Source organism: Sinohyriopsis cumingii, chromosome 15 (genome assembly GCF_028554795.1).
Source record: "Sinohyriopsis cumingii isolate HCF-2022 chromosome 15, ASM2855479v2, whole genome shotgun sequence".
Taxonomy (NCBI): Eukaryota; Metazoa; Mollusca; class Bivalvia; order Unionida; family Unionidae; genus Sinohyriopsis; species Sinohyriopsis cumingii.
The window spans coordinates 141,334,050-141,352,078 of NC_142975.1; the positions used below are offsets into that span (position 1 = coordinate 141,334,050).

Sequence of the window (18,029 nt, forward strand, 5' to 3'; positions counted from 1 at the left end):
AACCGTAGTTGATGTTGCGAGTCGATACAAACAAGCGGAACCATTGAAAACAAAGTCAGCAACTGAAGTAGCCGATGCGTTTGAGCGGATTTATCGAAGAGGTCCTCTGCGCTGGCCAAATCTATTACAAGTTGATCCTGGTAGTGAATTTCGCGGCGCTGTTTTATCAACGCTGAAACATCATAGCGTCGCGATACGACGAGGTCATACTGCGCTACATCGTGATCAGGCAATTGTTGAACGATTCAATCGGACTCTCGCTGAACGGTTATTTGGATATCAATACGCGAAGGAATTCATCCAAGAAAAACGATCTCGTGAATGGGTTAAAAGGTTGCCAGGTGTAATTGCAGCGTTAAATAACGAGATTACCCGAGTAATCAACATGAAGCCCAGCGACGCGATTAAATACGAGTATATACCCGGAAAATTAAAAATAAATAGCGTTTCTAAGCCGATTCTTGGTGATGTCACTGTTAGATATCTATATGAACCAGGAGAGCTTGAAGGCGGTAAAAAAAGGGCTACCGATCCTATTTGGAGTGTTACCACACATAACATATCAACGATAACACGATCAACTGGTAGACCACCGATCTACAGACTGGATTCAATTGCTCCTCAGCGCGGATTTACACGCGAGCAACTACAAGTGATACCTAACGATACTCAATTACCCCCGCGTGGTCTTAACTAGCGCCGTTGCGTCTATTACACTCAAGACAGGTCAACCTCACATTGTTTTTGACATGACCGAGACTGTTATCGATCCTATCCACGGTAAATTGGCGAGTGTCTTTATCCGAATAACGCCAACTCATTATACAATTGCAACTCGCGCAGTGATTATTCTGTTGTTGTCGTAGCGAGATTATTAATTCGGCATCAATATCAAAACGCCGCTGTTTTTTTTTATCCTGTTGGCGGTAACCCGAGAGTTTTCTATCAATGACGCTTGCATCGATGGTGACTTTGTCGCCGGCTTCGTCAGTGACTCCGTCACTGGCTTCGTCAATAACAATTCTTCGAAGCTGATTTATCCTTCGTACTCTGGACACTGCAAGATAGACTAGATTCGACCATTCGATGCGATTATCAACTATCCAAACAATTGTGTCCGTGATGGTTAGTCCCTGCGAGGAATGTATTGTTGTTGCGTATCCTAGCGTCCACGGGGATTTATCAGCACGTAGCGCGTCCTCGACGACGCTGATATCAACGAGCACGATATCATTCAGCACGAGAATTTGTTTTTCTGTCCGGCCTGGAATTTCAACTTCAATGTTCTGCCGCCGTGTGTCCGCGGGTCTATAACATAACGGCACTGGACGCGTTGGAAACTTTTCCTTATGCAACGTAAACAACTTCCGCTGAAGTGTGTCTCTGACTATCTTTCTGCTCGCTACAATTAAATCGTTTGGTCTCCATGTTTCCCAGAATTCATTTAACGGCGTTTCCGGAATCACCTCGCGGATTATTTCACATTGAATTCTATCCGGCTGTAATCTGATTAGTTTTTTAACCTCGCGCAGTTGTTCATCAAGTGCTCGGTAATCAGTATCGGTTTCTTCATAATAGTCCACAAAACCCTTTAACCAATCATGTGGACCCTCGCCGACAAATGGTGGTGGTTGGCCATGGTCCCCACACATGATTACTGCTGTATTCGCGCGCAGCAACCACTCAAGAAACATTTGTAAAGTATCTAACGAAACAGTACATATCTCATCCCAGATGATAATGTCGGGAATAAATTTTTCACCCATTCGATCAGGAGTCCACTCACCGCCGCTGTATCGAAAAAAGCTGTGATAAGTAACGGCGTCAACATTTCGTTGTTTTATCTCTCGCGCTAGTCTATGGGTCGGTGTAAGCACGATTATACTTGCCCGCGTTCGAAATAATTCAATTGCCCGAGTCGTCTTTCCTGACCCGCCACAGCCGCTTAAATAAACTGTTTTGTGTCTACAAATTGGATCAGAACACGATGGTGCATTAGACCATTCTGATAAATTATTACCGCGTAGGTAATTGTTCTCAACGATGACATTTGCTGACGGGGAATAATCGCGTCGTATTTCTTCTTTAATTCTCCATGTACCCCAACTCTCGTCCGGACTAGTAAACTCGGCTACGTTTCCCTTATACGCTACGTCTATATAAAACGAATCAACGGCTACTCTAACCGCGGTATCGGGGAATCTATTTATCATCGAGAATAAATTGATAGCGGCATATCCCAGCATAGACGCCCTCAAATGTGGATACGCCGGGCTGTCTCCATCGCTGTAGGTAACAACTGTACCCAACCTCGTTCCATTGGACAAGAAAGCTGTTTTGCAGTTCACGTATCTATTTTTCGCCACTGCGTCCTTGATTACGAAATCATATTCTGCGTCATCTATAATCAGCCGTGAGCAATATCGTTTGTAATCGCAGTTTTTTCCACCTTGTGTAAACTTACCAATTATTCTTCTACCGAGATCTTTTGCCTCGTGGTTTCGTTGGTTGAATATCCTCCTGGACCATTCGATGATATATTCCTCGTCGGCATCAATGTGTTTTCTGGATTCGTCAATTATGCTATCTAGACGCTCCGGTTCTGGTAACCAGACTTCAGTCTGTGCCCGGTATGATATAATCGCGTCACTGACAATCAACGAAACTAGCATGCTACAATCAATCATATACCGTAGCAGCGCTATTGGCAGCCACTTCTTTTCAGCCATGTGTCTACCGATCCAAATATAGCAACAGCGATGGAGTCCTGCCGCGAATTCAAATGATACTATGCGAGCGAATCCGGTTAAATCAAAATCAGGCAGTGGTCCATTAATAGCAACACGAGTCATTTCATGACTGGGGTGTCCAAATCGTTTGAAATACTCAGCGGCGGATCCATACCCGAGAAAACTCGCTGGATAACAGGCAACCATATCAACCGAGATCATAGCGTCGCGGTTGTATTCAGTGTTCCATAGTCCACCGTGATAGTATTCCAAACAACTGGATTGTACATCTGGTAAAAATTCCCTGCGCGTTGGTCTCCACGCATTTTTCCTTGCTGCAACATGAGCTACAACCGATGGAATCGTAAAACAATTTGTTAGCAGTTGTTCATCATGCTCTTCAAATTCCATGGCGGTTTTTTTCATCCTGTTGTGAAATGCTTCAGTGCGATATAATTCGCCGTTTGGTCTTACAAACTGATCAAAGGTATCCGCATCGTTTTCAGCGCTGCGAAGTAACCACACTGATACAGGGTCGTTTTTACACAAGCAGGCAATAGCATCAAATAGTTTCCTCTCCGCGAGAAAACCATCCTTGGAGAATTGTTCTCCCAGGAATTCTTCGGGTATATACTTTACTGTTCTATCCCGTGGAAATATTGTGATCACGGGCGTCCATGCGTGTTCGTTATGATCGATAATTTTGATTGGGGCTCCCTTCGATTTATACTTCGATTCGTATAATACTTCACCGGTTATCGTTGTAACGGTTATTGGAAATCTCAACGACGTTTCTAATCTCGCTATGTCGCTGATGGTCGCTCCACGCTCTTTTACGGTTAGTTCCCACTGGTTGATTTTGCTACGTCGTAAATCAGTCAATTTGTTTCCTCGACACGCATTTGTAAAATGCTCTATTATTCGTTCTGCTACACAATTTATCCCGGTTGACTGTTTCATCGGTTTCAGTTTTCCGATATCAGGTTTCTTATTTAACGGGTATATTCCATAAACAACTGCTGTTTCAGGATACGCTCGTTCATAGTATGGTCTGTCAATTCCGGTTAACAACCCCGGCTTGGAGTCGCGGCTAACAATGACTGTTTTCTTGTCGCTGAGAACCGGTTCAAATTTATCACGTATGATCCAATCGCCTGATTTCACCCGGACAATGAATTTTACTCTGAAGAAATATCTTTTACCGTCAAGTTGTGATACTATCGTTGCTGCGCGGTTGTTGTTCATGGTAGCATCAACAACACCATCAATTCGAAATGTTGACCAACTATGAGATGCACCATCACGTTTGAATTCATTAATACAATCACGTATTTTATTCAACAGGGTTCTATCGTTTATTAACGCTTTTGGTGTGTCCTTGAGGACTCTATCGAGATTGAATTTAATATTTTTCCGGGGCTTAATTGCTGCCAATCTCTCAAACTCATCCATATAATTAAAACAAGTATTTAAATGAAAGAATATAGTATAATGAATCACTGCAAATGGTTGATGATTGGGTCGACAACCCCGTGCAATAAATCATGTAGAGGTGAATTCTGCGGATACCATTTACAAAGCGTTCGTAATGGTTCTCTTGGCCCTCTCCCGTGCTTGGTTTGCCACGTCGGTGTAAGAGGAAAATCACAGTTATGTATTAATTGTGGCGGAAAGCGATACAGGGAACTAAAACGCTATTATGACAAGCGAATTAAAAACGCCGTCATTGACCCTACCGCAGACTTCGTCATCAAAACCCCCCAAGACTACGTTGAAAGATTTATAATTAAACCAAATAATAAATTAGACAAATAGTATTATTATACAAATGGACCAAGAATTTCAGCCGCATCCTGTGCTCGTCAGTTACGAGGCATCTCGCGACGGCATTGTTAGAAACCGCAAACTGAAGAAGCCGGTTGGTACCGTGAATAATCGGGGGTATTTGCAATTTAGTGCTGGAAAGAAGACGTATTTTGTTCACAGGGTGGTATATGAAGCGTTTAACGGATTGATCAAAGATGGCCTCGTTATTGATCACATTAATTCTAATTGTCAAGATAACAGACTGTGTAATCTGCAAGCTATCTCTCAGAGCGAAAATATTAAAAAAGGCCAAACTGGTAAGTGTTCAATTCAAGCAAGAGGTGTCAAATCGTTTAATACATCAACGCACGAGGAAAAAACATTTCACTCCATGCATGCGGCAGGAAAATATTTCGACATTTGTAGGGCCTCAGTACGATTTGTTGCAGAACGAGTATATCAAACAGCGATCTCAAAAAGGACCGGACACAGAATTCGATTTTCATATGTAAATATCAGCGAGTGACGAAGTCACCGGCGCCTATGGCGCTGACAAGGCCACCGGCGCTGACAATAAATTGTCCGTTCCGGAAGAAAACAAAGTATGAACACCTCGGAATTGATACACGGGGGTTTCATTTTTTTTTTATTTAAAAACAAGATGTTTTATAAGAATAATGAATATCGAAGACATCAATAATATATTAACCGAGATTTCAAAATTAAAAAATCAAGGAATTGAATTATCTGATGGTCTCGACAGTGAAAAAATATTATCCGATTATGAAATTATTAACGAACAATCGAAACGGGGGCGTTTTACCCTGGCCCGCGAGTATTTTTTTATAAAACGATTACAACATACGATCAATGAAAACTTGTACCACAATGACGCAAATGCATTCATTGGACTATTTACCGCCGTTGAAATAATACGAAAAAAACTCGGACGTGTTTATGAACGACGCCGGGAGATTTCTAGTAAGATCAAAAACATTAGAAGGATCATAGACGAAAACTCCGGCGAGAAATTAGAAATTGCTTCGCAATTGCAATAATGGTAGGCGAATCACTTACTACTCGGCTAGCCAGAGAGCGGCTAGCAGCGCTTAGAAAGTTCATACCGTTACGAGACAGGGTCCGAGAACAACTTCAAACGCGGCAGCAACTACAAACCGATTTTACTGTTGGAAGCGAACAACTCTTTGCCCCGGTAACTAAAGCGACCAAAGATGTTACGGCGGCAACTGTACCCGTTCTTGGTGCGCTTGAAAAGATAGCGGCTCAGACCGAACAAACAAAAAGGTCTTTAGAAACACTTCCTGCAAAAATAGCGGCTGCTACAACACGGAGGCTGCCACCACTCGCTGTGATGGAACCACAAGAACCTTATGTTACAATGGCCGACGAGGAAGAACTAGGCGCTGCTGCGAAAGAACCAGAAGAAGAAATACCCGAAGAAACACCGGAAGAAGAAATACCGGAAGAAAAAGAGGGGAATATACCCCGTATTGTACTCAAGAAGAGCACAATAGATGAAATTAGAGGCTTCAGCAGCAGGGAAGAATTAATTAATTTTACTGCCAACAATTTTGCTAAGAGCACACGAGATAAGAAGCATATCAATAGCGGTTACGAGAAAAATATAAAGTCGTTAAAGGACTGGGCAAGAATAGTGTATTTAGCGAGTAAACATAAAGATGCATTACCACATCGTAGTAAATCCGATTACGATGCATTCCACAAGGAAGTTAAGAGTATAACACCAAAAAAAGGAAAAGGATACCCTGTTGGTAAAGAATCCTACGGCGTTACCTGCCCTAATAGTGTTCTCAGTGATATATCACGGCTAGAGGTACTAATCGGAGGAAAACGAGCCGGAAATAACTCTCCGGAAATAATCAATGAGGCCGCTGATATTTGCAAGCGGTTATTTGCAGGCGGTATTATGGACATTAATGCATATCGAACGCTCATAGACGAGCTCGTGGATGATTAATTGGAAAACTGGTGTTTTTAATAAGGATGATCATACACTACAACCATGATAAACCAGTACTCGTCTACGTGGTAAACTCGCGATTGCCTATTTACCGCGCGTACTATGGAGATGGTCTCGGTAGCACCATTGCGGGGTTATTTACAAGAATGGCTCCAAAAGTAGCGCCGTTAGCCAAACAATTAGGAATGAAGGCTATTGATGTTATTCGTGATAAGGGTATTAGTGCCATTGGAGATGTTGCCGGAAGGGCGTTTTCTGCCGCACGAGACAAACTAATGTCGTTGGTGAAATCCAAGAGAAAAAAACAGAAACCACCGGTAATGCCATCAACGACAGTGATGCCTGCAAATGTCAGTAAAGTAATAAATAACGCCGTGGAAGAAAAATTAGAGTCGTTGGCGACGACTTCGCCATCCGCCGATGCGGCAACCAACGCGCTCATGAACGCGATAGCGGGGAGTGGTTTAAATTCAAAGAATTTACGACGAAAACGACGTTGATGGATTTCAATTGAAAACATCAACATGATAAATAATAGAATGTTTGCGCGAACCGCTGATCCCGCGTTTGATATGGACGCCCCAGTGCGCAGGGATGATTCTGTCCGTGATTATCAATTTTATTCTTATTATGCAGCGCAACCCGACCTACGATCGCGAATTGAACTTCAAGTCCAAGATACCAGTAAATATTTTTTGCCGTGTGAAGCGTTTATCGAAATCGAGGGAGAACTCGTGACAAATGCCGCCGATAATGCACCATACGCAGATGACCATCGTGTTCGAGTTGGCTTCGTCAACAACGGTATCATGGCGTTATTTGAGAGCGCCAGATATCTTATTGACGGGCGAGAAATTGAATCAATAGAACGCGAGGTTGATGTTGCAACAACGATAATTGGGTTGGCGAGATACTCGGATGATTATACAAGATCGGCGGGCCCATCTATGATGTTTTCGAAGGACACCACTAATAACGCTGACCATCTTCAGTACGTTAACGTGCTGGCGGAAAGAGATACCGCAGTTGACCCACAGGCTGAAGCAGCCAATCCAGACCGCAGAGCAAGACCAGGCGCTAATTTCAATATTATAAAAAGCACCAACAATGATTACAATCTAGGATTCGCAGCACGAGTAGGAATGTTGCAAGGACCACGCCGACAGTTTTCATGCGCGATTCCACTCCATCACATATTTGGATTCTGCAGAAATGTCAGAAAAGTTGTCTATGGGGCTAAGCATACAATCGCGCTGACGCGAAGGGGCGATGATAACAATGCAATATGGCATGCTGCTGGCGTCGCTGCCGGTAAAGTCATTTTAACTAAAATGGCATTGTGGATGCCGGTGCTGACTCCATCAGTTACCACGGAAGCACGATTGTTAGCATTTATGGAACAGGGAGGAAAATCGTTGTTGAGTTGGCTAGCGGTAACAACTGATGCTAAAGAGGATAACGTCGCCGATACGTTTACATGGCACCTGGCGTCAAAACAGGGTGTTTCAGCCCCGCGTCATATATTCATAGCGCTGCAGAATAGGGAACGATTGGGTAGTCAAGAACACAGCCATATGATATTTGATCAATTAGGAGTCAGGGATGTTTCGCTGAGAATAAACGGACAACAGGAACCATCCGAGGATATACAGCTTAATTACGGTGATAACCATATCGCACGTGTGTATCATCGATTGCTGTCATATATGGGTCGTGATCAAAACGTCGACACTGGTTTGCAAATATCACAACTTGATTTTAAAAACCTGTATCCGATTTATTACTTTTCGTTGGAACATCTTGATTTAACGAGACAATCCGTCGTTGATATACACTTCCGAGCTCGTATAGCCCCGGGTGGTGTTAATTATAGAGCGGTTGCTGTCATTCTCAGCGATAAATCAATGCTGTTGGAAGGCGTTGGTGGACGAATGAGAATCGTTGATGCACCAGTGGAAAACATGTAATTGAAAACACAAACGCGTTTACAATAAAATGTCGTATAGTGTCGTCAGTGTAGAGTTGACTGATGGTCAAGTCAAGAAATTACGATCAAAGTCGGCTAAACAATGCGGAACCACAATAACGCTGAAGCCGTCACAGATGGCAGGTGGTAATCATAAGATATCGTTGACGGCGCGTCAAATAAAACATTTCAATGATGCGATGAAGAATAAAAAGGGTGTTCAAATAGATTTTTCCGCCGCAGCAATTAAAAACATGGAAAGGACCGGTGGGATATTTCCGCTGTTAGCTGCGATTCCAGCGTTGATTGCCGCGGCCGCACCAGCAGTGGCTAAGGCGGCGGCGTTGGGGGCCGTTGGTACCGCGGCGGGAATGGCATTAAAGAAGGCAACCGGGAAAGGCTACAAAAAAAAACGACCCGTGGCCGGAAAGGGTCTAAGACTACCGGGAACCCCGTATTCATGGTATTCGGGAAAGGGTCTAAGACTACCGGGAACCGTTTATTAACTCGGGAGTCAATGACTCCTGAGTCTATGACTCCAATGTCTAATTTTGATTTAATAGACGCCGCAAACGCGTTAGCGATAAAAAACTTCAGAGGTGTTTTTATGAGGGATCAATTACCGGCGGCCCCAAGGAATACTGAAACAGGCATAATTAACCTCGATGGATCCTCCGGAGCGGGAACTCATTGGGTTGCGTACGCGATTGATCCGCGTGCAATCGTCTATTTTGATTCATACGGGTTAGCCCCGCCGAAAGAGTTCATGCGGTATATCCGAGCGTGTTCAGCCCCGGCGTGTTCAACCCGGGTTTTTTATTCCACGCTGCCAACACAGCAATTGAGTGACCCACCGATATGTGGCCGTGAGGTATTGAACGTACTCGCGGCGATTTCATCATCGCGAAAACCACCTCATGTGGTTGTAAACGAATACACTAGTGGGGTCGTAGAAGCTCAACGGATTTTAGAGAATAACATTTACAATAATAATGATTGATATCTGGGGACGACCGGTTTCGGCGCTGAAAGAATACACGGAAACGGCCGCCGCCGACATAAAAAAACTAATTGAGGATGAAATCGCTGATATGTTGAATCTAACAAGTGTTGACCCGGGCGAAATAGTTGTATTTCAAGACCGCCAGGGTAAATTGAAATCCGGTAATGTGTCACTGAATGACGTTTTAATACGACAGCGTGATGCCGCCGAGGACACTATCGCGCTGTATACCAGCGACGGACGACTCAAACCGGGTGGACATATATCAGCGGTGACGGATAGGGTAACATTAGTCCAGGACGGTTTTACAAGGTTAGATAGATCGGTGACCGAACTTGACGCGCAGGTGAAAAAATCTGTCGCCGAGGTGAAAAAATCTGTCACCGATATACAACTCACTACCGCTAGTTTTTTTGGAACCCCGACGGTAACCGAACCGAATCTTGCAACAATAAAAAATACTATTTTGGAGTTTACGACGCTGTCGGGCCAATTTACCTCGTTACGAAAAAATGTTAACAGGATCGATGACAACTTTGATAAATTCCTTGGTAAAAAAAATGCCAAACCGGATGAAATCACAATAACTATAAATGATATCACTGCGTATGGACAGGAAATAAAAACAATCAAAACTGATGTTGCAACAAACAAAAGGAGTGTAGACGCGCATGAACGGGAAATAGAAATAATCGGCGCTAATGTTGCAACGATCATAAATAATGTAGACTCGCATGGACGGAAAATAGAAACAATCAAAACTGATGTTACAACGATCATAAATAATATGGACACGCATACACAGGAAATAGGAACAATCAAAACTGATATTGAAGCGAACAAAAAGGGTGTGGACGCGCATACACAGGAAATAGGAACAATCAAAACTGATGTCGAAGCGAACAAAAAAAATGTAGACGCGTATTGGCGGGGAATAGGATTAATCAAAACTGATGTTGCAGCGAACAAAAAAGGTATAGACGTACATACATATGAAATAGGAACAATCAAACTTGATGTTGCAGCGAACAAAAAAAGTATGACCGAGAATACACGGGAAATAGAAACAATCAAAACTAATGTTGCAACGAACAAGAATAATATAGACGCGAATTTGCGTAGAATAGAAATAATCAAAACTGATGTTGAAGCGATTAAAGACGGACTACCGAGAATAACAGAGCAACTCGAAACTAATATTGAAGCGAACAAAAAAAATGTAGACGCGTATGGAGGGGAAATAAAAACAATCAAAACTGATGTTGAAGCGATTAAGGACAAACTACCTAGAATGACAGAGCAACTCGAAAAAATGAAAACACCTCATGGGATCATCGGCAGTGGCGTATACACGGTTCAATACGGATCATTCGATTGGACTCCTACGCGTAATGCAATAGATGTCACCGCAATTGTTAAGGGCATTTATCGATTGACATTGATTTCGGCGATGCAGTTCAGTATATCATCGCCGAGTTCATCCGGGTTTAACAATACAATATCAACAATCATCGACAAGGATACAATCGAACGGTTTATAATTAAAGCCGTTGATAGCAGTCTATTTAGGGCAAACATCACATGGTATGCGGAATTTGTAGTGGATCTAAGTAATTAAAAACACTAGCTCTTTTAAAATAAAAATGACCACCAAGGAAATTGAATCAGAGGTATCACCGACGTCACATCAATATCGATTCGATACCGCAAAAGAATTTTCCGCGAACTTGAAAACGCTTTCCGAACAATACCGTGTAAAAATAAAAAAATACCGTCGTAAAATAACCGCCATCGACGCGGTCGTGTACTCGGTGTCGGGTATAATAGCCGGTACCGGTGTTATTTTATCCACGGTAACCACGATAGCCCCGATCGCTGTTCCAATCGCTGTCTCCGCAATGACAACAGTTGCTGGAGTCGCCAACGCAATCACTAAAAAGATATCATCATGTTTTCAGAAAAAACTCAACGAGTATACAGTAAAACATCAAATAGTATCCGACGCATACTCGAAATTATCCGGGTTGATCTCGTTATCGATTGATAATTTGTTCGTATCCGATGTTGAATTCTCCACGATGGTCCAGTTGTATAGCTCCGCGATGTCAAAAATCGAGGATTTTCAACTGGAAGCCGGAACCACCTCAATGGGCTCTGGTTATTAATATTAAACACTAAAGACAACAAATAATAATAATGTCACTGAACCCCGAAGGGTTTCAATTACTTCAGCGGATCGCGGAGAACACCACTCCGGTACAAACAAATATGATATCGATAACATCAACGAAACCCGAATTCAGTGTAAACTTTCCATCACCGGTTCCAGTGAAGGAAATAGCGCTGGCAAAATTGCGAGTATATCACAGTTGGCCTAATATTCGAGCGGACGCATTTAACGGACAACAACCTAATAACTCGCTGGTTTTTGCACGGAAAAATAAACCCGATGGAACCCCAAACTGGGAGGAGGTTACAATACCAACTGGGTCATACCAAATAGAACAAATCAATAAAGAATTTCAACGCAGGATAAAATCGATCACAGGAAAGGAATCAAAAATCGCTATTACGGTTCATGAACCGACGTTATCGTCGACGATTGAAATAAGCACACCGGGGTATATGGTTGATATTTATAACAGTTCAATAAGAACCATACTAGGATGGCCTAAGAATCCACCTTATGAAAACCCCGAGGGCAAACAATCGTATCATGAGATTAATCCCAATTATCGAGATGTTTTGTTTGTTATGAAAAACTCGTCACCCCCCGACTGGTTTACATTTCAAGACAGGAATACCATGTATTGGTATTTTAGGTACGAGAAAACTCCTGGATCGGTCGTCGAGGTCGAAGTTAATTTAAATGATATCGATAGGTTTTTTATCGAGATTAATCGTATTTACCAATCACAACTAGAACAGCTACGGGAAACAAAAGCACAAAAACACGTTGAGGTGTTAAATCAACTTATATTAGACATGGAATATATCAATGAAAGAATCATCGGGGTAATATCCACTAGCAGAATTGATAATAAACAAAAATTCCTAACCGAGTATAATATCGCAGAAGCCGATTTACCCGATTTTAAGTTTCCAAGATACAACACGCCAGAACTAAGAAAGTCTCTTAATGATTTTATCGGTCCATCAAATTATATCCTCAGACACGATAACGGGGATGATGGTAGGCATATTGCTCCATACAACGTAAATATCGCATCGGTGATAGCAATCAATCTAGTGTGTGATGTTATCGAAGGGAGTTACCAGGTAGATACCAATCAATCAAATCAAGCTCAACAGGGATATATCCTTTATTCATTTTCACCAACAGCCCCTCCGGGATTTTTAATCGTTGAGAATCCGATTAATCCGGTCTATATGCGATGCCATGATCGGTTTTTAACGAGAATTAATTTTAAACTCACCGATCAGTCAAATAACCTAATTGATCTACAGGAGGAGGAGTTAGTGATCACTCTGTTTGTAAGATCATTGTAAATAACCACTTAGCAGCAGAGGGGGCGATGACATCGACGCGGTCGTCGATGTGCTTACCGGACGCTGACGACACTGGGGATCGGCGCGCAGAAGGTGTTAATTAAACCAAATGACGACGCGACGATCCCCCAACGACGTCGTCGTTTTTTTTTTACCAGGCGCTGACGACACTAGATCGTTGAGTGCAGAAAGTAATAATTAAGCCAAATAACGATTGGACAAAATGTCCGATTCGCCCCCTCTGCTGCTAAGCTTGATCTTCATCAATCAAACATTTGTGTTTTTGACCAATGCTGAAACTTGGTATCAGTAGTATTGGCTTGCCATATGTTCTCAATGCTTTGAGATTGTTTATTTATGGATTTATCAGCCGAAGGCAAAAATCAAGGAAATTTGTATGATACAAGATGTGTTGCACTGAAGGGCTTCGGGTGTCCTAGGTCCAAAAAGGACGGAAATTTAATTGAAAAAATAAATTTATTTGGACTTTCCAGGATCATTGGAAAAAGAAAGCTTGGCTAATTATTGAGTATGATAAAAAGGGGCCATTTATGTTTTCTTCAGCACGTACATCGTACCTAGAGTAAGCCAATCATTCAGGGGCCTTATTCAAAGGCACACCCAGTTTCATAACTGACCCATTTATAGCACATGAAACAAGCAAAGAACATATTACTTGTACCAGAAAGGTTATTGCTTATAAATAAAGCATACCCCTCTCAATCTTCAAGACCTGATTGCCTGAGCATTTACAAAGCTGAGTGCACAGCAAGATTAATCACCATGTCATAGGGACCAGAACTAGTTGATTCCTATCCTGGTGAGACCATTGCACACTGACTACTTTCTTCTGACAAAATACAGCATTTGACATGTACATTCTGAGGGCTAAAGTAATGTTCATCTGAGGTTAAGCAATCTGCCAATTAGTCTGAGTTTCTCTGACCTTAATGACTCCATTTTAGATATTTGACAACAAAAATGTCAAAATATATAAAATAGGGTGTGAAAGGTCAGAGGAAACTTGACTATCTGCCAAGTGAATTGTTACTTTGGGGGCTACTGACTGTATATAAACTGACTTTATAGGTTGTTTTTCCATCTGTTTCAATGAACGAGTTTTGTATGGCTAATTGTTTTAGTTTATTTTTGTGTTTTGATATTTTTTATCTGATATTGAAATCTTTTGGACTTGATGTTTTAGTTAACTATAGCACTGAGATTCAAAGAGAATCCACCAATAAAAGGCATGGTCATGTGATTTGAAAATTTTAAAATGTTAGGCTTAGTAAAATATTTATATGATTGAATGAGTAATAAAGTAGTCTGGATTTGGAATTTGCATTAATTTTTTATATTTTTCCTTCTTTTATATGTGGACCTGACCAATATGGCTCCTTCAGGTCTTGCTGGTCCTAGACCAGGGAGTTGAGAACAAAACTTTTAGGCTCACGGACCTAGGTTTATATGTCCTATCTATTTTCATTGAATTAAGAAAGGGAAATAGCCTCAAATTTGGTACTGTCTTCTTTGTTTTAGTATTGCAGTAAAATGGAAACCAATGTTCATTTACAAAAGTTTTACCCACTTTATTTGCAGGTAGCAACTACAGAAAGACTTACACACTTGCTGCTGATGGAAAGGGAAAGACTGGAGATCTAGTCGTTACCCTAGATGGAATGACTGTAAACCTAGCCAAGTTTCCCAAGAAGACCACTAACCATCAAGCTAATGGTAAGGACACAAACTAGTTTTATCTCTCAGGTTTAAATGTTCAGTGACAGTCATTTATATGCCAGGTATTTGTACAATAATAAAGATTATTTCATTTAATTGTGTAGTTTTAGGTTGTTTTGGGGTTTATTTGTTTTTTTACTAAATGTTGCAAAATTTTATCTTTTCTTTAATGCTTTTGTAGCGCTACTGCTCGCAAAGAGATTATGGGATGATATTTTGTCTTTTATCTTTCATCTGTTGTTTGTTGTCCATCTGCCTGTTAGCACAAGTTTGTTATCACTTCTAAACTACTTGTTGGATTGCCATTAGACTTTACATGCACATTCATCCCATGGTCTGTTTGTTCTTAAATGAAAAATTATGTTGCTTGGACATCCAATATGGCCACCACAGCAGCCATCTTGAAAATGTTTTCATTTCTACTTCATCTGAATGTATGGTCATATCAACATCGGGTTTTCACTGAAAGATTTCTTACGATATCTTGATGGTTCCAAATGAAAATGGTGTAAATCTTTTTTCTAGTATGGCCACCACAGCTGCAGCAGTCATAAAAATCCTGTGACTACTATTCCTCAAAAAGTTGGTCATATCAACATGGAGTTTTCACCAAAAGATTTTTTAATGTCTAGTTGATCCAAAATGAAAATTCTGCGAATATAGCCAACATAGCAGCCATCTTGAGTACATGAGAAAGCCTGCCAGTAGCTTCTCGTGGGTCAGTGGTTCTTTCTGGGGTTTTCCAGGGTTCTTCCTCCACCAGTTATACTGGCTGCCATGTATAGCCTATCTTGTGCTGAAAAATGGCGTTAAAACCTAACAACAACAACAGCAGCTCTTGAAAATCTTGTAATTGCTACTCCGGAAAGGAAAGTCATAATGCATGAACATATCAATAAGTAGTTTCACTAAAAGAATTCTTATAATGTCTAGTTGATCCTTAATGAAATTGGTACGGTTCTAATGTCCAATATTAGACCCAGGTACCATGAAAACTTTTGCTTTATCATATTTCTGAATTTACAACATGTGCCACAGATAGCAAAATTACATTAGTGACCAACAATTTCATGTTTTGGGGCAGTTTCTTGGGAGGTTTTTTCTCTCTTCAAAACACCCATTTGTCAACAGATGAAAAAATATCTTGCTGTGATTTGATAGCAGACTAAGACCTTATTATGTCCATTGTATTATTTGAAAATATTAATTGAAATAAATAAAATCTCTTGGCTCTAAAGAAAGTTGCAGACCCTACACCCTTTCCCAAATTAAATGTTCAGTAATTTATGTTAGATGAATAGGCTTTGTGAATTTTATTTGCTGTATAAGTTGTAATTTAAAAATTTAAGTGGTATGATTCAGCTTACACTATAGATAACACCCTGTAAAAGGCATGTAAGAGAACATGCTGATAAAAATAAGTGCTGACACTGAAGCCTACAATATATATGCCAACCATTACGCTGTTGGTGTAATCATTACGCTTTTTTCACTGAATTACGCCTTACATGTGAATGTATTTGGATTATGTGTTTTCGCTATATCCCCCTAAAAAAAAATTAATAATTTGCTTTCTCATTCTTATTAATATCCCATTAATCTCACAGATCATATTCTAGAAAAGACAGCTTCTATGTAACTATGACATAAAAGTATGCTAGTCCGTTGACTTACATGCACTTTTCTAACAGTATTGTTTTCTATTTGTAGCAGTTGCCCTATTTCCAAGAAATAGGCTGGTTCTATTTTGAAACTTTTGACCTCGGTTTCTATTTATAGCAGCTGTATGGCTTAGTTAGGAGAGAACAGACTGGTTTTCTAACTTGTAATCTTTGCTCGCAGATTCTTTGTTCAAATTGATATCTGATACAAAAGAGTCTGTATGTATTTGGCGCCAGAAGTCAAATCGGATTTATTCTAGTCGATGTGTGTGTTAGAGCAAAAATGTTTTACAAATAATTTCACATTTGGATTAGAAAAGATGAAAAATCAATTCAGAGATGAATACATGAACAACATATTACAGTGTTCCATTCTATGGCAGCTTCACGCCCCTTGCAGGGTGTGTGATAAGGATTTTAATATTGGTCATGGTGGTAAAACAAAGAAACCTTGAGTTACTTCGTTTTACTAATGCCAGTACTAAGGTAACTTCCTTTTTTACAGCAGAACTAAATTGTGGACACGAATTTTGTAAATGCTGAGGCTTTATGTACCAAGTTCTTAGAAGAACACGGACTACCCTTTGTGGTAGAAGACCAAATTGGTCATTTGTTCAAACAGATGTTTCCTGATTCCAAAGTTGCAGAAATATGCACGTGCAAGAACAAATTCATCTAATATTGTTAGGTATTTAGCAGAATATATTTCACTTAAAATTGCAAAAGTCATGAAAATTGGGCTGTTTAGTATTGCAACAGACAGGAGTAGTGATTATGACGACAAAAAGTTGTACCCAGTCTGTGTAAGAGACTTTGACAACAAAAAAGACAAAGTCAGAGTGCTCTTCTTTCATTACCAGAATTAACAGTAGATTACACTCAAAAAAACAATTTTTATTTTTGCTTCATAATGGCTTTGAATAAACATAAGTTGGCAGAACTGTATGGGTCGTTCAGCTGATGCGGCATTAGTGATGACTGGAATTCATAAAGGAGTTGCATATTATATTTTGAAAAATGTCTCCATCATTGTTCATATCAGGTTGTCTCTGTCATATGATGTACCATGCTGCAGGAAAAGCTGCTGATAAATTAGGAGGAGAACTCTGAAGAATCAAGTTGGCACTCTACCCGACAATGTAGTTCATGGGGACAGAGTTTTTTAAATCTTACTTGCCAGCTAAAAGACCCAATAACTGGAAGAGATAAATTTTCTCTTCTTTGTCAGGTTATGAAAGGAATATTGGTTCTTTACCATTCTAATGCTGACTAGTGGGAGATTGTTCAGCATTGTTAACAAAAGTAAAACTGAATTTAGATCCAATCTCTGTAATAACCCAGCACTTAGTGCTCTACTGGTGTGCAAAACATTTATAGTCTCAGCTAGTACAAAGTGTTTTGAAATGCAATATGAGAGTCTGTTGCTTTTTAAAGCTCAAATTGTTATATACGAAAACTTGAAGCAGTAATTGATGTGAAAAGCCCAAAGGGATAAAAAAAAATCATTTTGTACATATGCTCATTGAATTTTTATTATGTTATATGTGGATTACTCTATTTTTCCTGCTCAGATTACTATTTTTGTCCACTAGGATTACACTTTTTCCTTGCCAGG

The 18,029-nt window shown here is 40.6% G+C and overlaps 1 protein-coding gene across 1 annotated transcript in view; it reads left to right on the top strand.

The window, feature by feature from the left end:
- Positions 1-18,029, top strand: part of LOC149782929 (E3 ubiquitin-protein ligase Su(dx)-like) — a 98,786-nt gene that overhangs the window by 18,024 nt on the left and 62,733 nt on the right. The window contains exon 5 of the mRNA XM_089934486.1: positions 14,616-14,750. Within this exon, the coding sequence (XP_089790612.1) occupies positions 14,616-14,750 (135 nt within the window). The remainder of the gene's footprint in view (positions 1-14,615; positions 14,751-18,029) is intronic.